Below are 22,417 nucleotides of genomic sequence, written 5' to 3'. Positions count from 1 at the left end.
TTGTCATTTTAATTTGTGTTTTTCTAATAGATGATGGGGTTTTTTCATGTGTTTTTTTTGCCATTTGTAGATCCTTTTCAATGAATTGTCTAAGTTTTTTGCTTCTCTTTAATTAAGTGGTTTGCTTTTTATTGTTGAATTTAGAGAGATCTTTATATACTCTGGATCCAAGTCTTTTGTTGGATGTATGATTTTTAAAATATTTTCTACCAGTTTAAAGCTTGTGCTCTCATTTGTTTAATAGCATTTTTCTCAAAAGTTTTTAATTTTGTCAAGGTCCAATTTATCAGTCTTTTTCTTATAGATAATCTTTTGGTGACATATCTAAGAACTCTTTGCCTAATCTCAGGTCATGTTTTCTTCTAAATGTTTTATAGGTTTAGGTTTTACATTTAGATACATGGTCTATTTTTGAGTTAATGTCTGCATAAGGTATGAAGTTCATCTTATCACATATCTCTGCCCAATTATCCAACACCATTTGTTTAAAACTCTGTCTTTCATCACTGAATTACCTCGGAAACTTTATCAAAATTCAACAAGCCATATTTGTGTGGGTATATTTTTACAATTTTGACTCTGTTCCATTTTATCACTTTGCCAATATCACACTGTCTTAATTGCCGTAATTGTATATTGATTTATAAAATCGAGTAATGTAACTCCTCCAACTTTCTTTTTCAAATTGCTTTGGTTATTCCAGATGATTTACCTTTTCATATAATTTTCTAATCAGTTTGCCTGTATCTATAAAAAAAAAAATCTTGCTTGGATATTGATTGAAATTGTATTAAATTTCTAAATCAGTTTGGGGAGAATTGCTGATTTGAGAATACGTTGAGTTTTTATGTAAATGCACATGCTATGCCTCTCCATTTATTCAACTGTTCTTTGATTTCTTTCATAAGAATTTCGTATTTTTCAGTGTACAGAACATCCACACATTCTGTGGATTTATCTCTTAAGTAATTCTTTTTGGAGGTAACTGTAGTAAGTGATAATGCTTTTTAATTTCAGGTTTTGAATGGTTTATTTCTAAAGATAGAAATATATATGATTTGGGGCACCTGAGTGACTCAGTTGGTTGAATGTACGACTCTGGCTTAGGTCATGATCTCACGGTTCATGGGTTCGAGCCCTGAGTCCAGCTTTGTGCTAACAGCTCAGAGCCTAGAGCCTGCTTCAGATTCTGTGTTTCTCTCTTCTCTCTGCCCCTCTCTCTCTCTTTCTCAAAAATAAATAAACATTAAAAAAATAATAATAATAAATAAATAAATATATTTGGTTTCTTCATTTTCATCTTGTATCCTGAGATCTTGCTAAACTCACCCATTAGTCCCAGATTTTTTTGTTGTTGTTGTTGTTGCTTTCTTTCTACATAAAAATTCCTGTGTCAGGAATGAGGACAGTTTTATCTCTTCCCTTCCAAATTGCATGCATCTTATTTCTTTTTCTTGCATTATTGCACTGGTGAGGACTTTCAGTACAAGTTTGAATAGGTTGTGAGAGCAAACATCCTTGTTTTTTTCCCCAGTGTTATGAAGAAAGCAAACAGTGTGTCACCATCAATAATGATCTTAGCTATAGTTTTTGTGTGTGTGTGTGTGTTTGTAGAGTCCTTTATCATAGTGAGAAAGTTTGTTGAGAGTTTTCATGATGAAAGGGTGGTAAATTTTGTCAGATGCTTTTTTGGAATCGGTTGATATGATTATGTGAAGTTTCTTCTCCAGGCTGTTAATATGGAGGGTTATATTGAAAGATTTTTCCATATTAGACCAGTTTTGTACACGTAGGATAAACTCTATTTGGCTATGGTATATTGTTATAGTTATATATTGCTGGATTCACTTTGCTAATATTTTCTTGAATACTTTTGTGTCAGTGTTCATAAAGGACTTTGGTTGGCAGTTTTTTAATACTTTGTTTGATTTGGTATTAAGAAAATTCAAGCCACATAACATGATTTTGGAAGTGCTCCCTCATTCTCTATTTTCTGGAAGAAATTGTGTAAAATTGGTGGGGTTCTTTCCCCTCCTTTTTAAGTGTTTGGCAGAATTAGGCAGTGAAAACACTCGGTTCTGGAGATTTTGCTTTTGGAAATTTTAAACTGAGAATTTAATTTATGTAATAGCTATGTGAAATTCAGTTTATCTAGCTGTGTTTTGATAGCTTTTAGGGTTTTTTTTTTTTTTTTTGAGAATTTGTTCATTTCATTTAGGTTGCCAAACACATGTCCATTGCCCATATGGTTACCCATAGTGTTCCCTTCTTATCTTCTTAGGGTGGGCAGGGTCTGTTGTGTTACCATTCATTTCATTCCTGATATTGGTAATCTGTGTCTTCTCTCTTTTTTTCTTGATCAGCATTGCTAGGGATTTATCAATGTTATTGATCTTTTCAAAGATCCAGCTTTTAGTGTTGTTAATTTTCTTATTGTTTTGTGGTATTCAATATAATGAATATAATCAATTTATATCCTTATCTTTATTATTTCCCTTCTCTCTTGCTGAAGTGGAAATTTAGCTTATTAATTTGACATACTTTCCTTTTCTAATGTAAGTACTTACCACTTTAAAATTTTTTTAAATGTTTATTTTTGAGAGAGAGAGAGAGAGAGAGCACGAGCAGGGGAGGAGCAAAGAGAGGGGGAGACTTAGAATCAGAAGCAGGCTCCAGGCTCTGAGCGGCCAGCACAGAGCCTGATGTGGGGCTCGAACTCGTGAACTGTGAGATCATGATCTGAGCCAAAGTCAGACACTTAACTGACCAAGCCACTCAGGTGCCCCCAAAATTTCATTATTCTAATTAAAATTTTTTTCTTTGTTTGCTTTAGTTGTTTCCCAAGGCATTAAAATATAACATACTTATGTTTTCATTTTCAATTTAGAGTCAATATTTTACTACTTCAAGAGATACGTAGATAAACTTACCCCCATATAAGCTCCCCTACCCTCTCTCCTTTATGTTGTAGTTAACTTACATATTACCTTAACTTACATCGAAAACCCAATCAGAAGATGTAATTTTTTGCTTTCAATGGATTATATCCTGAACATTTTAAATATTCTGTTATGCGACTTTGGGTCTTGCTGAAATCCTATGTAGAATGCTATTTTTGTTTAGCAAGCAATTGACCCAGTTGGATTCAAGCCCCAAATTCTAACCAGCCTTGTGGTTTCAATGTCTGTTCTATTTCACTGTCTTTCAGTTCTATTTAGACTTATTCCATATATACACCTTTCAGTGGTCAATCTGGAGCTCAGGAAGTAGTCTGTCCTATAGTTTAATTCTCAGAGTTTATGGTATTCTATTTTTGGTCAGATTCACGCATATGCAGCTTAGGGATGAGCCCGGGAATTTGCAAGGAACTTCATGGGTTTGCTTTCCTGACCACCTTTCTGTCTGCAATCTCCATGGCACTTTCTGGTTCTAGAGGCCTCTTAGCCTTTTTATGCAGTTCTCTGGCCAGAGTGTTGGTGTGTGTATACCCTACTCTGCAGTGCACTTCCCCGACTGCTTCTGTCTCCACACCTAAATGGTAAGAGGACAGAGAGACCAAAAAATCAAAATCAAAAAAGATTTACCACACTCTCTTGGTATCAAAGTGGACAGTTCTTCCCCAGAGATGTAGGCTCTCAAGGGCCCCCTTCCCTCTGTTTTTGTTGGTGCCACTAAGAATATAAAAAGGAAAAAGTACGAGAGTGTTAGGAAACTCCTTTCTCAGTCTTCAAGGTGGGACAAGAGGGCTCCTTCTGGAACCTTCTGTCATTACTAATGTCCATTTGTGGGATTCACAGTGCACTGAGTCCAAGCCAAGGGATATTGGTGGAAAATAAAGTCATGGAACTTTGAACTCTTGTCTTACCATTCTGCTTTGATTTAACTTCGGAAATCCTCAAACTGATTTCGCAAGCATTTTATTCAGGTTTTATAGCTGCAATGAGTGGGAGAGAGGGGGTGGTGTCCTTCCTACTCCATCTTACCTGGAACTGTGATCTGGAAATAATATAAATAGAAAATGTAGATACTGAAACCCTGAAGAGACCAGGACAGCTGTGAGATCTGCCTGAGGAATCATCCAGGGTTACTAAGGAGTACTCTCCAGTGTGTTAGAGGTAGGGTGACCATCATTCAAACGAGGACACGTTTTCGTTATAGTTAGACACCAGGTGTAAACCAGAAACAAGTCACCTTATCTAGAAAATGTAGGGGCGCCTGGGTGGCTCAGTCGGTTAAGCGGCCGACTTCGGCTCAGGTCATGATCTCGCGGTCCGTGAGTTCGAGCCCCGCGTCGGGCTCTGTGCTGAAAGCTCGGAGCCTGGAGCCTGTTTCAGATTCTGTGTCTCCCTCTCTCTGACCCTCCCCCATTCATGCTCTGTCTCTCTCTGTCTCAAAAATAAATAAACGTTAAAAAAAATTAAAAAAAAAAAAAAGAAAATGTAGAGAGAGAGTTATACTCTTTTCTCATTGTATTTCACTGAGTTCAGTTGTTTGATTACCATTAGTCTCCTATGTAGAGAAAATGTGCTTCTGTTGCCCACTTTGTTTTGATTGATTTGCATGTAAGAAATGTAAATAAACCTTTGTCCTAAGTGCTAATTTGTCATCTTCAGTGGATCTACTAACCTGGAAAGAGTGCATTCTGTAAATGTTAGGCCTAGAGAAGTGCTTTTCTTTTTTTTTTTTTCCTTTTATTTTGAGTATATATACAAACCTGAGGCTCAGTTTGAGTTTCTGTTAAGCTTAGAACAAAATTCTGGACTACTGGATAGATCGGTTATAGAAAAATTTACTTTAGAATAAAATAAACCCGGGTAAACTGGCCCCAAGAGGTTTCTGAGTCTTAGATCTCAGAGAGCGGCTGGCAGGAAAACCAGGGATTCTGACCATCACCATAGCACAATGGCACAATGACAGTGTGGATTCCTCCCCACTGAGACCCTACAATGAGCCTTCCCACAAGAAACTTCCTCCAGGAATAATTTATACCTTTTAACTCATCTTTAACTTTATCACTGAAATTCCCAACAAGGATGTTTCTCGGTGCCAAGGCCGCAGTGGTTTTTATGATGTGGGAGCCTTTGCGGAAAAAGAGCTCAAGACCATTTCATACAGGCTCCAAGCGGTAGCCAGATGACAATGACTTTTAGCCACTCTGAACTTGGATCGCGTTCGTCCCAGTGACTGTGACACATTACATCTGAATGAGTCCAGAAGTTGCTAGTCTTCAGGCTCAAATGAATCATTCCAGTCAGGCGAGGAGGACAGAGCATGAAGGTTTTATATCCCTACGTGACTAGAACACTGTTTTAACTCTAGCTGGAACTGGAACCCTCATAAGGAAAACAGACTATGAGAGTGAAATCCACCTTTTCTCTCCTGGTGCTCCAGCATCCTGCCTTGTTACCTAGGACTCCACTGAGATCATTCGGTCAGGAAGCACATACAAGGAGTGCCAGCCTTGATGGGCAAAGAGCTCAGACTAAAGCTCTGTTCAAGCTCCATTCTTGCTGTCTTTTTAACCAGTTTCTACACTTACTTACCAAACTCTCACCTTGGCTGCTAGCTCTTGTCACTGTCTTTCTACTTTGTAAGTATGTGCTGGGCCATTCCTTGCCTCCTCACTGGCCTGAGCATTCTGGCCTAGTTCGTTCCTACTTTCAGCGGCCCGGGGTAAGGTTGGGGACCTGCTGCCCTGCACCAAGGCCAAGGGGATGAGGAGATGCTGAGGTCAGCCCTACTCTGCTCTCCAAGCCTTGTGTCTGGCACAGGGCTGCACTGCCCACCAGAAGGGTCTCCTTCCTCTATTTCACCTGCTTATAGGGGGTGCTTCTGGCAGAGACAGAGTAGAGATTGACTGGGGTCCTGTCTGCCCTTTGCCCCCCCCCCCCAGCTCCCGCCCCGGTGTCTACCTTTCCTACTTGCTTTCTGTGCTCTAGAGTTCATGGGTGGACATTGAATAAAAATTGTTTTGTTTTGCTTTGTTTTTACAGGGAAGCTTTAGGTAAAGTTCAAATCAATTGCTCCTAATAAAAGAATATTTATTTGATTGCAAATATGTATAATTTATATGTACAATCCATAGTAGACATGACAGCCAATAGGTAGCCCAATGCAGAAGCGGCTATATCTGCCACTTCTGCTCAGACCCCTTGGCAAATCTTAAGAGCATTGTGTGCTGAACGTGTGCATGCGTCTGCAGAATTTACTCTTCCTCTGTCCAGAGGAAATCAGAAGCTCTAACCACAGTCTCGGGGTCATTGCTTTGCCTGTCAGGCTTGCTCGGGGTCGGCAAAACACTCTCCATCTTATGTCAGCCCGATTCATGCTCTGTGCTCTGTCCATCAACGTCTCTACTCGCCAGGGACTGAGGGCAGGTGGTTCAGGGTCTGCTTTACCATTCCGTAGGCTGGGAGCTCCTCCCAGTGGTTTCTGTTTTACGGAGTCGTTTCCAGTGAAAAAAAATCAGGCATAATTCTGAGATGGTTCCACCTGAATCCTTTGGAGTTTTTCACCGGCATGTGGTAGCGCATCTGAGTCCAGAACCTGGAATTGGGAGGGACCGATTTTAAGCCTCTCCAAGTGACGGTGGGCAAAACCCGGAGAGCTTTTTTCACCAGATGAGGTAGAGACTCTGGCTCTTGGAAGGAACAGAACTTAATTAAAATTAGTTTCAGTGTTTGGTCATCCAAGGCAAGATTCACTGCTGCTTGTAGTTCAAAGACACTGGGTCCGGTGACATAGTTGGGGCTCAAGATAAATATTCCTCTTCTACTTTTCTTAATAATGTTTACGATGTCTTCTGCATATGCTGGAAATAAGGAATTGAATCATTTGCTATTGTATTGCTGAACCCGGAGTCTCGATAACCCCAAATCTCCCAGACCTACCCAGAGGGTTCCCTGCAAAGGTTTTTAGGGAAGGAAGAAAGGAAGCTTGGTTTGCTATGTCGCCTTCTCTGTATCAACCCTATGGGCAGTTGAAGATACACTCAAGTATCCGGGGACTTTCTACTCTACATTCCTCTCTTTGTGTTCTGTCTCTTCAAACTGTCACTCCCTCTAGGAGAAGAGCTTGTTGGCACCAGTCAGGCTGGAATAACAGAGGGGCATGGGATGTCCCAGGCTCCCTGGTGGGGTGTCCGAGGCAGAGGAAATGGGAGGAAGGAATGATGTCTGTACATCTGGTGAGTGGCAAGAACTGAGCCCCGCCTCACCCAATGCTGACATTTGTGGCCAGCAGAGTCCTTTTTTTTTTTTTTTAATAGATAGATAGATTTATTTATTTATTTATTTATTTTCAAATTATATATACTATTTTTTATTTTTTATTTTTTTTATATATGAAGTTTATTGTCAAATTGGTTTCCATACAACACCCAGTGCTCATCCCAAAAGGTGCCCTCCTCCATACCCATCACCCACCCTCCCCTCCCTCCCACCCCCCATCAACCCTCAGTTTGTTCTCAGTTTTTAATAGGTAATGCTTTGGCTTATGCCAAAATGCTTACGCTTTGGCTCTCTTCCACTCTAACCTCTTTTTTTTTTTCCTTCCCCTCCCCCATGGGCTTCTGGTAAGTTTCTCAGGATCCACATAAGAGTGAAAACATATGGTATCTGTCCTTCTCTGTATGGCTTATTTCACTTAGCATTACACTCTCCAGCTCCATTCACATTGCTACAAAAGGCCATATTTCATTCTTTCTCATTGCCTTGTAGTACTCCATTGTGTATATAAACCACAATTTCTTTATCCATTCATCAGTTGATGGACATTTAGGCTCTTTCCATAATTTGGCTATTGTTGAGAGTGCTGCTATAAACATTGGGGTACAAGTGCCCCTATGCATCAGTACTCCTGTATCCCTTGGGTAAATTCCTAGCAGTGCTACTGCTGGGTCATAGGGTAGGTCTATTTTTAATTTTTTGAGGAACCTCCACACTGTTTTCCAGAGTGGCTGCACCAATTTGCATTCCCACCAACAAGTGCAAGAGGGTTCCCGTTTCTCCACATCCTCTCCAGCATCTATAGTCTCCTGATTTGTTCATTTTTGTGGCCAGCAGAGTCCTACAAAGCAGGGAGACCACCTGTTCAGGATGACAGAGGTGACTTCCTACAGAGGACCCAGGAGCAATATCTTGTTCTGGAAGGCATCCCTAGGGCCCAATAATTTTTTCTTTCTGAAGATGGCTTATTCTTGGATGATGCAGCACATCTCTGCAATGCATGTTTTTCTGTGCTGTTGCCCAACACGTTCTAAGCTCATGAAACATTCCAGAGGGTGTATATCCCAACAGAAGGAATAGCAGGGAAGCCCATAGAGCACTTGCATTCAACCGTTCTTTTTGTTCTATATCTTCTCTTGGCTCATAGGACCTACCTCCTCCTGGGGCCACATCTCTTTCAAGCAAACACAAGTTGTAACCATATTTGTTTTCCAAAACTTCAGGGAATAGATTCAGGGCCAAGTATTCCTCATGCAGAGATGAAGTGGCCTCACTCTCAAAAGAGCTCCATTTCGCATAGGATACGAAAGCATCAAATACCTTTTTATCTGAGGAAGAGAAATGTTAGGAAAAAAAAGTCAGCCATTTACGTTTTTCTCACTATCGTGGCATATCTACACGTGCTTGAGTCATATGGCAAACGGGCAAGAATTAAGTGCCGGGCTCCTTACTGAATTGATTTAACAATAAAAAGCAGCAGCTGCGTCCAATTCAGAATCACACTGCTGAGCCGTATCGATTGCCCAACCAAATTCGAATTCTGATTTATGACGCGGTCCTGCATTTTCACTGAGGTCAGATCAAACAGTTGCGGCTTCTGTGATTAAATCACATTAGTCAGGGGTTCCTTTGGGTTTTTTTTTTTTTTTTTTTTTTTTTTTGCACTGCAGTGCTGCTGTCTCATGAGTTACACATCAAAGAAGAGTCTGTTCCATCAAAGCCTGATAATATCCAGCAAGCGGAGCACGGCCAAGACCCAGCACCTTGCACGTGAACGAGAGAGCTGACGGCACATGTACCTCTATTAGAATCCCCGCCTTGTAAAATGAGATCATAGTAACTCCCTGGCGGACTGTCTTCAGGGTTGCATGATATAACGTATATAAAGCACGTGGTGTCTGGCTCACAGCAGGGCACAAGATAAATATCCACTCCCCCCTGCCTTCCAGATGGGAAACTCTATTTATGAAACTTGTTTTAGGATATTTGTAAAGTCTCATGTGCCTCTGTTGAGTTGATTAGTACAAATGCACGTTGATTACTGGGTTGTGCTACCGAACTAACCAAGAGAGGCAGAAAATCTCAAAAGTTCGCTCATGGGCTTCAGAGTCTGGACATACCCATTCGGTGTCATATTCTAGTGCTTTGCACAATGGCTGGCAAATAGCAGTGTTACAAAATAGCAAACAATAGCGCCGGTGGCTGATGTGATGGGCAGAACGCTTGCTTAATGTGGACGGAAGAAGAGGCCTTCCTGGATGGAAATGCCAGCAAAAGAAGAAGAAGAGGGAGTGGAGGAGGTCCAGGAGACAAGAAAGAGACCCAGGAGGCTCATCTGGGAAGCGCCTCATTGCCCAGGTGGGAAGGAGGAGGCTCATGGGGCATGGCCGGCAGGAAGTGCTGTGCAGTTTAAATGTGTGAGACACCACAGTCACCTCGGATTCCTTCCACGTCCCTGTGAAACTCCAACAAGCTTGGATTTGTCTATCATCTGGAGACATTTACATTTCTTTAGTAAGAAAATTAACAAATGGGAGTATTAGAGCTCTCTTGGGTCCTCTGCAACTCTGACATTCTGCATCTCTCTAAAATTTTGGATATTCGGCATTAACTTCAAAGGACACAGCCGTTTTGCTGTAAAACATTAGATTAGCTACAGAGGGCACTGCATCACCGTGCTTGAAAACCGGCGTCTGCGTCCTCATCAGGGTAGTGTCTTGTGCAAAGTAAAAAGAGAAAGGGCAGATTTAAAAGTGTCACAGTTGATTGGCTCTTTTGTACAAGCTCTAGAATCTTAAGATAAATAACATTTTAGTAAAGGAAATATAAATCATTTAGGGGGATGATTGAGGCATTGGCTAAATAATTTGTTCAATTCAAAACCGCTAAGAAGCTAATTTAAAAAATAAATCTCAAAAAACACTCTTGGCTGAGGGATTTCTAGCGTGAATTCTCAATAATTAGTTGAAAGGAAGGTATGATTGATGCATCTCTTGACTTCTCCTTTTCCTGTAAATCTGACAGCTTTTCACTGCATTCCCGGCGTGGGAGGAGCAGCGGCATGGGAATTAATTATCCCAGGCAGGTAAGTAATTATCCCCGGATTCCAGTAGAATGGATGCTGCCCTTTGCAAGCAAGAGAACCATCCAGTAAAACAGTACACCTAATCTTAGAGACCTCCAGGGCTAGAAAAACACACCAGCAGCTCTTCTATTCTAAAGAAGCACTATCATCCTGTCTCCTGGGGAAATGGGCAGACAGCTCCATTAATTGTAATAGTGGTTGCCTTTTACAGAGTGCCACATGTTTGGGGACATTGCCACCATCTTCAAGCCCCTCATTTTACAGATGAGGCTGAGGTAATAGCTAATGGGGGCTCTGAGCCAAATCACCTGGGTCCAAATCCTGAGTTCTAACACCATCTTGCAGTTCAGTTTTGGGCACGCGATTTTACGTCTCTCTGTCTGATTGCAGGATTCAAGTGACAAAGTAGCTAATACACCTGACTGGCATGGACTGTTTACCACGTGCTAGATGCTGTTCTAAATGATAAATATTTCTTAACCCAATGGGTCCTCATAGATTTCATTGTGGTTGTGATCATAATCCCTTTTTCCAGAAGAGGAACCTAAGTCATGGAGATGTTAGCTCATCTGTCATATTGCGTCAGGTTGGTGAGCAGAGAGATTGTTTTCGAGCCCAACATGCTCTGCAATAGCATCGTTGATCAGCAAGATTCCTGGAAACTGGAATGAAAAGAAATTTTTTCTCCACCTGTTCCCAGTTCTCCCAGGTTGAGCCACCACACCTGGAAGAAGGTTTAAAAGGCTGAGGGGCATGACCTTATCCATCAGGGAACATCCATTTCTTGAGCTTCTCCCTCTAAGTCTGAGAAGAAATGTCAGAGGCAGGTCGGGGTCACCTTACCCCCAAGTGTCTCATCCTTGTTCTGGTAGGTTCGGTACAGCAGCACTATTTCAATCCAGTACATGTAGAGCAGACCACCTGTGGTCAGCACGCCTGCCAGGCTCATGACGGTACCAAGTAGGATGTAGATGAACACCACTGGGGGAAACACAGTAGCCATGAACAAATGTCTCTGCGAGACCACATTTGGGCTGACGCTGTGGGCCCGCCCAGCGCCTTCTCAGGCTCTATTATTTTCTCAAAATCACTGCTCTTGGGAGCATTCCTCTTGACTCTGGAAACACTTAAAATCGTATCTTGAGGGAACTGGCTTACAATGAACTGGAGAGAACCCACGGGAATGGCACGTTCCTGAACAGGAAACGGATGGGGAAACTAATCATGGTCACTTTTAGTTATTTTTCCCCCATAAACCTCCACAAAACCCATTCGCATCCTTCTCATTGCATATTATAAATTATCTTCATGCCCTATCTTCCCTACAAAAGTCTAAACTTCCTGAGGCCAGGAGGCACGCGTGGCTCGGTTTCACACTCTTCACGGTACCTAATGCGCGAGAACTTTCACACGCCTCTCCTGACGGAAGCCCCGCTACAGAGCATCCACAACACCGAGCACAAGTTTTGTCTTATTTAAGCCTCACTAGCTGTCAAAACTTGCTTGTTCTGTAATCGGTTCTTAATTGAATGAATGAATGATATCAACTCCATCACGGAGTATCTTCTTAAGGAAATTTCAAAGCTATTCTTTATCAGGAATTTCCACTCCGCCTGTCAAAGACTGTGGTCTGTGATACACACATATCACTCTGAGCAGTGAGCAAGATGACTCTTCTCTCCTCCACTCTCCAGTACCCTACCATCATGGTCTCTGGATACAGAAGACTGGAAAAGAAAACCCTGAAAGGGAGCTAGGTCCTAGCACAATACCTGTTACACAAGACATGCCCTTTAGGTGTTTGTAGAATAATGGATGAGTGAATGAATGAATGAATGAATGGCAGGCTTTTCCAACACAGGCCCCGTACAAAGAGTATTAGTCAAGAGGACCAGTTCTGGATCACTGTGATGTGATTGTGATTACTAGTGATGTGTCCTCGGTCAAAGTATCAAATGGTTTAATATGAGCAAAGTGCATAGTGTCTGGCTTCTCACAAATGTTAATTGCTATCATCATCAACATCATCAGCAGGATATTTCTTTAGGAAAATTCCTCTCCTCTCAGATAAAAGCAGTTGTGTGCCTTCTGCAGCCACCTTCCAGGCTTACCTCCTTTCTTTTCTCTCAGCTGGATGGACTGGGTCGTGTTCCCGATGGAGTTCTGGGCAAAGCAAACAAACTTCCGGTGAAGATCCCTCTGAGTGACTTCTTTCAAGTGGACAACACGCTCTATAACGTCATCCTTTTTGGTGTATTTAACTCTAGGAAAGAAGGGGAAACACCCCACTCATTCACCAGCATAAGTTGACCACTTTTGCAGTATTTGGAATTCTTATTCGTGGCCAACAGTTTGGATTTCAGGAGAGCTATTGGATCAAAGCATAGAAGGAGATGCTAGAAGACCATAAGATGGTCAGAGGGAGTTCATTTTTGATTATTGAATCTTCTGGGCATCGTTTTATGTATCACCAGCATTTAATTTACTGTGGGCCTCATCCGACCTCCGTTACTCTAAGTGTTCTCCTTGAAAACAGACTATAATAATAATTTAAGAATAATGTTGAACATGATGCACTTCCACCAAGGGCTGACCGTGTTTCTCTGCTCACTCATTTTTTTTAATGTTTATTTATTTATTTGAGAGAGAGAGAGAGAACAAGTGGGGGAGGGGTAGAAAGAGAGGGAGACACAGAATCTAAAGCAGGCTCAATGCTCCAAGCTATCAGCACAGAGCCTGATGCAGGGCTTAAACCCATGAGCTGTGAGATCGTGACCTGAACTGAAGTGGGAAACTTAACCAACTGAGCCACCCAGGCTCCCTGTCTCACTCTTTTTTTTAAATGTTTATTTATTTTGAAAGAGAGGGAGAGAGTAGGGGAGGGGCAGAGAGAAAGGGAGAGAGAGAGAGAGAGAGAGAATCCCAATAGGCTCCACGCTCAGCATGGAGCCGGATGTAGGGCTTGATCCCACGAACTGTGAGATCATGACCTGAGCTGAAATCAAGAGTCAGACGCTTAACCAACTGAGCCACCCAGGTGCCCTTGTGCTCACCCTTTTTAACACTAAATGTAGACTATCAAGTCTCCTTCATTCCTCACAGGAACCCCCACAAGGTAAGAGTATGATCATCCTAACTTGGCCAGCAATACAGACCAGGCATAGAAGGTAGGTGACCGTGCATGGTCACTCTGCTTGGAAGTGGCAGTCCATGCCCTGGGTCTGGGCAATTCTGCCCCATCCAGCAAGTTGTAAGTCTCAGTATTTATGAACAATTTGTGTTCTCTAAGGTTGCCAATCTACAGTCTCTCTTTACTAACTAAGGCATCTTGCCTGGGTGGATGATATTTTAAGCTGTGTTGCTTGGAGCCCTACAATACCAACACTTATTCACTGAATATTTCCTACCAATCAGGAACCGTGATGAGTGTATCACCTCTACTGTATCTACTCCATACAGGGACCTAGTAAAGTGGACGTAAGTGTCCACAGATTACAGATGGTGCAGTGGAAGCTTACAGGGGTCAAGCGTCACATTGACAGGAGATGGAAAACAGAAATCCAAACCCAAAGAAGTTGTGTGACTTCCCTTGTCTTAGAAGCTCCTGATAACTTTTATTGCTGTTCTCAAAATTCATCCTTTATTTTTTTGTAATGACATAAACTTTTCAAAATGATATTACATTTGTTCATTGAAATCTTTTTAAAATTCAGAAGGACGTGCTTAATACATAGTCTATTACTGTGGAACGGATCTTGGAAAGATGAGGGACTCTGTTTTTTAGTGACAGGCCTGACCAATCGGATCCAAACCGTAATCCCGCCAGTGGCCGGAGTCCAGTTTTGTGAGGCACTGGATAGCTCTGAATAACAGAGTTTTCCTTTCTATTGAGCCCAACTGTCTTCCCCGTAAATTCTGTCCACTAATCTGGACAACAAACTAAGCCTCGTTTCCATAAAACACTGTGGTTTCCAAGTACTTCAAGATATCTCACCTCTGCATTTCCTTTTCCAGGTTGGATTTCTTCAACTATTCCTCACTTCACATATTTTTGGTCAGAATCCTTATTATTGTGCATTTTCCTCTCCATACATTCCAGACTGTTAATGACTCTGCATATTTGGATCCCTGAACTCACCACTACTCTAAATGAATGGCACTGGGGAAAATGGGGTGTGGGCAGAGGGCAGCATTCTTTCCCATTGGTCGGACGTGCTACTTCTCTTCTGCCATCCTGGCTCGGTATGTCTGTCTTCTTGCCAGCTTGATGTTTAAACGTCAAACTGTTGCTATAAACTCAGCTTTAGGGGCACCTTGGTGGCTCCGTTTGGTTAAGCGTCCAACTTTTGATTTCCACTCAGGTCATAACTCTCCGTTGGTGGGATGGTTCGTGGGATCCAACACGGCTTGGGTCCCGTGCTGACAGTGTGGAGCACACTTGGAATTCTCTCTCCCTCTCTCTCTCTGCCCCTACCTCCCTCCCCCCTCAAGATAAATAAATAAACATTTTTTAAAAACCCTGAGCTTTCAAACAGCTTAAATATTTCATTTTATGGCCCTATTAAGAAACTGCTTCTGATCTCAGGGTTGAAAAGGATCCTGCACTTTGCATTTCTGTCCTTTTCTATTCACCACTAGTTGGCGCCACTGGCCACCATCAACTGCGCGCTTGTTCATCTCGGGGAGTCCATTTTAGAGGTTTCCAAAGGTGTTTTAAAAAGTGTTCAGTGTAGGTTGCGAAGAATATGGTCTAATTTCCTTCTTACCTTTTCTGCTCAGGTGTTGGAACTTCCCACTCCTGGTCAGAATCTTTAATGTACCATTTCATTACAGGTTTAAAATCTCGTTGGTAGCCAAATCGTGCCGTGCAGTTAAGAGTTAAAGGCTTTCCTGAAAATGAGAGAGACACACAAAATAGGAAGGAAGTCCGTGAGGACACTTGGTCCTGTGCAGGAGGAAGACGCCATCCGAACACTGTTCACTGCTGCAATCACGTTTGCAGGATAAATAGGCGTGCCAGAAATAACCAAACATCTACCGGTCTCTCATTCACAAGCAAATAAGACCAGGTATGTTTCTCTCCATTGAGCAACACTTACATCTCAGACTTGTGACTCTTTGGTCACAGCGCTAAGAATTCTGATGTGGTTTGAGGGCAGACACCAGGAAAATGAGGAGTCCTCTCAGTGACCAGCCTGGTCTTCTAATGCTGCTATTGAGTACATAATGTGTCAATAAAGAACATTTTACTACTAACCAACATTTGCATATTAACTTAAAATCGTGAGGTTACTATAATGTAGTTTAAAGAAGGAACTATTTAGATATTCAGCAGTTTCTTGAACAATGCACTATGGGTGGGCATGCATGTGATGACACTACCCTCTTCCTACCCGCTTTTTCTACAAGGGGTCTCCAGATACACTCTGCCTCAAATTCAATATTTTCACCATGAAATGGTTAAGGACTCCATTAAAAATCATCTTCGCACCTTAATAATGTCCCCCCCTCCCCCGCCCTTTAGGGTTTTCAAATTCATTGAAGCTGTAGGTAACTTGGCTATTTTTGAATTATTAATGTTTTTTTCTTTCCTCCTTCCTTACATTCTTGCGATGCTGTGGGTATTGCTAATGCTATACCCTGATACCGCCACCTAGTGGTCTCTTATCATAGTATCTATGTTGACTTTTATTTCTATAAGTATAGATGTGTTAGCATTTAAAAGAACCACTTATTTTCTTGGAACAACCAGCACTTGGTTTTAAATAGAGAAGTTCTTATTTGGCTGTGTGGGGAAAATGTAGATGTTACTGAAGTGGATAAAATAAAAGGGGACCAGAGAAAGGTCACTTTGCCCCTCTACACAAAAAAGACACCACTCGGGAGTACAAATTACTTGGGCAGGAGATGTAGTGTTCCTCCATAGGTATCTTAAAGCCCACACCGAACACCATGTTTTTAAAGGTTAATGCTCTTCAAGGTGGTAAATCGGTTATGTTTACAGATTTAATCAATGGACCTAATATACGTAACCACCTGTTTCTGGGATGAGTAAGGAGAAATCTAAAATCTATTGAACATGACCAGTTCACTAGCCACCTAACATACATTATCCTACATTTCTCACTGAAACCAGATGAGGTCAGTTTTCCTTTGTCTATTTACAGATTTAAAACCTGAGGCTTAGAAAGATTAAATAACTCTCTAAGGTCAACAAACTAGCTAGTGGCTGAGTCAAGATTCACACGGAATTCTGTTTGACTTAAAATCCCAATACTTTTTTCCTTAATACGACGCTTAGACCTGCTCCCAGAAGCACAATGTCATTCATTGGTGATAATACAACCCACCTTACCAAGTTCTACTTCCAGTGTGTCCTTGATGGGGTCCAGAATATCTGGCTTGAAAATAGTGTCTTTCACTAAAAGATGAAAATAGTGATTATTATTTGCATTGGGAAATCGGAAGGCCTGCTTGCTGAAGATGTGCGTGCAAAGTAGCACTTTGATCTAAATGCTTTGGCGCTCCCTCTTCGATTTTGGTGCATTGTCTACAAAGTTAGTAGGAACTCAGGTTTCCACATGAAAAGCAAGCCTCCAAAGCTGAGCGTGACATCAGGTTGCAGGTGCTAGTGAAACATTAGTCCCTGATAAATCCTTGTCCACCCGGTGCGTTTTCTTCCACACCAGCCCTGCTCAACTGCTACAGACCTGAGCCCCCATTCCTGTCTTCTACAACATTGCTTTTTGGTACCATCTGGCTGAGCAGTCCGGAAGAAGAATGCACTTGAGAAAATGCCCACATCAGCCAGACCGGAGGCCACTCCTCCATCCTTAAGTTCATGGTTTATTTCAAGATAAAAGTGAGTCCGACCCTCCATTACTCATTTATGCCTGAGTATCCGGCCACAAACTGTCAAATAGGGCTCTGTGGTCATACTTCCTCCTGAATATGGCCCATCTCCTGTTCAAGGAAAATTCATCACCTCTGCTCTGGACATTGTCCTCTTACTTCTCGGGGTCCTCCTTCCTTCAATGACTCCATTATCTTCCCTGTATATTTCTCTCTCTCTCTCTCTCTCTCTCTCTCTCTCTCTCTCTCTCTTTCTCTGGGTTTCTGCCCATTGGCATTTATCCATGCTCAGTCTCTTCATTTTAAAAGAGAGAACATTCCCTACACCTTATGTCCTTGCCACATTCATGCTCCTTCCTTGCAAGCCAAATTCTTGAAGGAGCGATATGTGCTCATCTCCTCCATTCTCTCGCTTCCCATGGAGTTCAATTCCTGCCCCCATCACTCCACGGAAACTGCTTCAGCTAAAGTCCCCAGTGACGTCCTTGCCCCTAAATCCACTGGACACAACTGAGTTTTTCTTCTGCTTTATTTCTCAGCAGCTTCGGACACTGTTGGGCATGGCCTCTTAGAATCCTCTCGTTTTTCGTTCCCTGCTTCCCTACTTTCCTGTTTACCTTCTGCCTCTCTGCTCACTTCCCTGTGTGTTTGGGGGCTCTTCTTCCTCTGGGCTTCTCGTGAACATCAGTCCTCTCCCTCGTTCTCTGCTAGTGGTCTTTTGTTCTATCTACTGTCTCTGGGTGGTACTGTTCATTCTCTAGAACTGTTCCCTACTAAAGATCTTGAACCTCTAAATGATCTCTCTCCTCCATCATCAGTTTCACTTCCTTTACAGCTCCTATCCCCACTCTCCCACTGGTACTCACTAACTTATGTAAATAATGACCTCTGTTGCCCTTCCCAAACCCAGCGATGAGTTCTCAGACCTCACCCCTGAGGCAGAGCGTTACTCCCTCTGCCCGGAGATACTTTAGCCACCATGCCCTGGGACAGTTTCCTTTTGTTCTCACACCCCTGCTCCACCCCCTTTGGGGATCCCTTCCCTTCTCCCAACCTCTCCAAGTGTTGCAATGCTACAGTCCTCAGTTCCAGGCCTTCTTCTCTCTATACTCACTCCCCAGATGAGCTCATTCAGTTTTCTTTTTTTTTTTTGCTTTAGTTATTTATGTTTTTATTTATTTTTGAGACACAGAGAGACAGAGCATGAGCAGGGGAGGAGCAGAGAGAGAGGGAGACACAGAATCTGAAGCAGGCTCCAGGCTCTGAGCTGTCAGCACAGAGCCCCACGTGGGGCTCGAACTCACGGACTGTGAGATCATGACCTGAGCTGAACTCGGATGCTTAACCGACCGAGCCACCCAGGCACCCCCAGTCTTTTCGCTTTAGCTATCATGTTGACCACCCTCGCATTTACACCTCTGGCCCTATCATCTCCGGACTGGTTTGTCCAAATTCCTCCTTGTCATTGTGATTTGGATCACCGAAAGTCCTTTCGGACGCAATGTGTAATTTCTTCCTTAGACCCTCTTCTCTTGCAGCCTTTCCTGTTTCATGAAATGGTGTCGCCATTTACCATCTTATCCAGGCCAGAAAACAAAAACATCCTTGGTTTCCCTCTTCACGCGTTAAATCCATCATCAAGTTCTGTGGATGCACAAACAAAGCTGCTTCTCACCTCCTTTGCTAAGTCTGTGCAGTGAGCAATCAGAGATATCTTCCAAGAATGTGCATCAGACCTGCTGTGTAAGTTCTTATGTATGCCGTGCAAGGCCATCCTCCATCAGTGTCCAACAGAAAATCCACCTAGTTGCCCAACCTAAAACCCAACTCTCTCTCATCCTGGATCCCTCCTTTTTCCTCTTCCTCACTCCCAATTTCCAAGTCCTTTCAGCTGTACCCTCTCCGTAGTCTCTGAGTCTGTCCACATCTGTCCATCCCCACTGCAGCTCTCTGCCCGCAACGGCATTTTCCCACCTTCCTTGGGCTGGTTGGTCCTCACCCGTCTGTTCTTGCTCGAGCGTGGTATGCCCAGGTTTGGGCTTAGTGGGCCTCTCGTATGCCCCACTGCTTCCCTTTCTCCCCACTCATAATACTGTCTAGCGACAGCCTGTGTGCCCACAAAGTGGGAAGTTCCGGGTGATCACAGACAATGTGTCCAGGTATTCATTCTTACAGCCTGAGCACCAAGCCCAATGCCTGATACCTATTAGATGTCCCACAAATATTTGTGTGAAAATGAATATGTGAAAAAGTGAATGAGTGAGGAAGACAGGAATGATGACAGAGAAGGCTTGGTCGAAAGAGACGCAATCGATGTTGCGGGGAATCCCTCGGGCGAGGGAGAAAAGCAGACTCAGCCCCTGAAAACTTGATGGGCTGAGTGGCATGTCCGAGGGAAGAGGAATCACACATCCCTTGGAGGGGGCTAGTGGCGCAAGTGGGGTGCTTGTGTTCTAACTTCTCCTCGAAAGAAGAGTCTAATGTAAATGTTCATTGCTGAAGTCCAGGAAAGTAGGCAGAAGTGGTTACCTTGGCCTCAAGGTGTTTAACATAATTTGTATCCTACACTAAAAGAAGAAGAGGTAAAAATAATCGATATGTTTACTAAGAGCTAGGTCAACCATTCTGTAGCTCTTTAATACAAAGCATGGATGACTGACCCTGTTGTGTTTTGACAAGAACCATGTTTAAATTAATGACGTCGTATAATTTATTCATGTGGATACTTATAAATCTGGGAAGAATGGCTCAGTGAAAAGACTGGGCCGAAATAGAGCACAAAAGAACAAACCCAACAGACCACCAAACATATAACAAGGTATTAAACTTCATTAGTACTCAGAGACATGTAAATTGGGATTTAAAAAGGGGGAGAGAGAAAGAGGTCCGACTTGACACCAGTCAAAAAGTCTGTAAACATCAAACATTATTTGGTAATAACGAGAATCTGTTCTTCACTAAGGGGGGTATAAACTGGCAAAATGATAGAACAGTACCGTGTGTTTTTAACACAAAACACATTTTGTAATATAAAACGATATTCTATTTTATTTTTTTAAGTTTATTTATTTATTTGAGAGAGACACAGACAGCATGAGTAGGGGAGGGACAAGGGGGGGGGGGGGAGAGAGAGAGAGAGAGAGAGAGAGAATCCCAAACAGGCTCCATGCTGTCAGCACAGAGCCCGATGCAGGGCTTAAACCCACGAAACCAGGAGATCAAGACCTGAGCCAAAACCAAGAGTTGGATGCTTAACCCACTGAGCCACCCAGGCGCCCCAGTATTCTATTTTATTAATGGATATATACTTTTGTCGAAAAGCATAAAGACATAAATGGAAAGCATATAGGGTACATGATTGGACTACAGCTGGGAAGAGAAGGAGCAGGAAGGGGTAAGAGCATAGGCCTCAATCTGTCTCTGCAATGTCTCATTTCTTTAAAGGAAAAGCAAGATTCTAAGTGTGCAGAGAAACAGTAATATGTGTTAAAGCTGATAGGTTCATGGTGCCACTTCTGTGTGTGAAATATTTAAAATCATTTTTTTTAATTATTACAAAAACTTAGCAGGATTCATCAGTGCATGGAAAACCCAACTTGTGACAACATGAATATGATCCAGAATGAGGCCTTCCTTGGGGGACAGAATCTAGATTTATGGGGAAATTAATGTTTTCCCACATTTAAGGCTTCACGTGACTACCAGTATATCATTATCTTTTTTCTTTCCCAAAAAGGAAACCATTACTAAACTGAAGGAAGATAGCTTTAATTGGGTAATAGGGATTCAAATCCCAAATCTTGAAATGAAAAATCTCACTTACCGATGGTTGTCACTTGGACAACAGCTCTGACTGTCCATGAACTTGTGTTATCTGAATCAGTGTAATCACATACATATATGCCCTGGTCGTGGTCATAAACTTCATCCACTAGGATTGAGTTGCTCCTTTCTTCAGAGAGTAGTTTTCCATTCTAATGCAAGGGACAAAAAAGTGAATAACTTTCTCTAACCAGAGAATTGTTAGTAATATTAGTCAAACTTACAGAAAAACTTCATAAATAAGGGCATCACCCAAGTATGAAGGGCTTCTGTTCAAAAACTGTATTGGTAAGAGTCTTATTTGTTAATGAGAGGCATTTTCACATACAATTACATTATCTTTTAAGATCAAGGCACCAAATCTGACTAATCTTCCAAAAGTTATGTGGCCTAGTATTTCCCAAAATATGCATAACTCAGGACCCTGAGAATATTCTAGAAAACTCATAGTACTCTAAATAACTGACACCTCAATGAATTTTTTGAAAACATGTATATTTATGGTTATAGAAATTGACATAGTTTTGTGGCGGGGAGGGGCTAATATAAAACTTCCTGTTTAAATAAATTTCACTTGGGGCACCTGGGTGGCTTAGTTGGTTAAGAATCTGACTTTGACTCAGGTCATGATCTCACGGTTCATGGGTTCGAGCCCCACATCTGGTGAGCACGAGCCCTGCTTTAGGTGAGCCCCACCTCTCTCTTTCTCTGCCCCTCTCTCACTTCCGCCCTCTCTCTCTCAAAAACATAATAAGTACATTTCACTCTAAAAAAGGTTAAATTTATTTTTTTAAGGTAAAGTGTAAATTTAAAATATTAAGTAAATAACTAAACAGGTGTACAGACATATGACAAGGAATGACTAGTGAATGAGACACAATGAACTCATGGCGGACCCAAAGTCACGTGAGAACTAAAATGCAATTATGAACATTTCTCTCCTTTACTCAGCATATCCTTCAGGGATGCTCTTCTAAGGTCTGGAGTTCTCCCCCGGCTGCAGTTGCCATTCCGTCCTGGTCTCCTTTCCTGCTACTGCCCCTCCACTCACTTGCCATTCCCGAAATAACCATATTCCTTCATCAGCCACCCGTTTGTAAGTCTCTCCCAGCACTCTCTCCCCCTGGGTAGGCTGCAGCTCAGTCTTTAACTCCAACTCAAAAGGATGATTCTCACAGAGAGAAGAGGGTGATCACACACTCCCTGAGCAGAACCAGTCCCTTCGTGCTCCCAGACCTCCATGATCGCGCATAGCCCTCTGATCATAACGATGTGTATAGTTACCTCCTTCTCCGAAGTTGTGAAGACCAGCCTTTGTGCCAAGACACATAACTGCTCCTGCACACACTGGCATGAATAAACACAGATCCCTCCTTGCAGAGAGCACTCAGTCTAAGAAGGCAGGTCCCAAGCAATAAGCCAGAGTGTGATG

At 42.4% G+C, this 22,417-nt stretch overlaps 1 protein-coding gene across 1 annotated transcript in view; it reads right to left on the bottom strand.

Annotated features, from left to right (window-relative positions):
• Window positions 1-6,022: 6,022 nt before the first annotated feature.
• The window catches only part of IL18RAP (interleukin 18 receptor accessory protein), a 33,126-nt gene continuing 16,731 nt past the window's right edge, over window positions 6,023-22,417 (bottom strand). Inside the window, 8 exon segments of the mRNA XM_040454112.1 lie at window positions 6,023-6,463; window positions 6,465-6,811; window positions 8,381-8,554; window positions 11,155-11,292; window positions 12,423-12,574; window positions 15,078-15,201; window positions 16,667-16,732; window positions 20,987-21,137. Coding sequence (XP_040310046.1) covers window positions 6,395-6,463; window positions 6,465-6,811; window positions 8,381-8,554; window positions 11,155-11,292; window positions 12,423-12,574; window positions 15,078-15,201; window positions 16,667-16,732; window positions 20,987-21,137 — 1,221 coding nt within the window. The 3' untranslated portion in view covers window positions 6,023-6,394.

This window comes from Herpailurus yagouaroundi, unplaced genomic scaffold (assembly GCF_014898765.1).
Source record: "Herpailurus yagouaroundi ecotype Mexico unplaced genomic scaffold, PumYag 210, whole genome shotgun sequence".
Lineage (NCBI taxonomy): Eukaryota > Metazoa > Chordata > Mammalia > Carnivora > Felidae > Herpailurus > Herpailurus yagouaroundi.
Note: the sequence above shows the minus strand (reverse complement) of the source record. Positions and strands in the feature narration are given on the sequence as shown.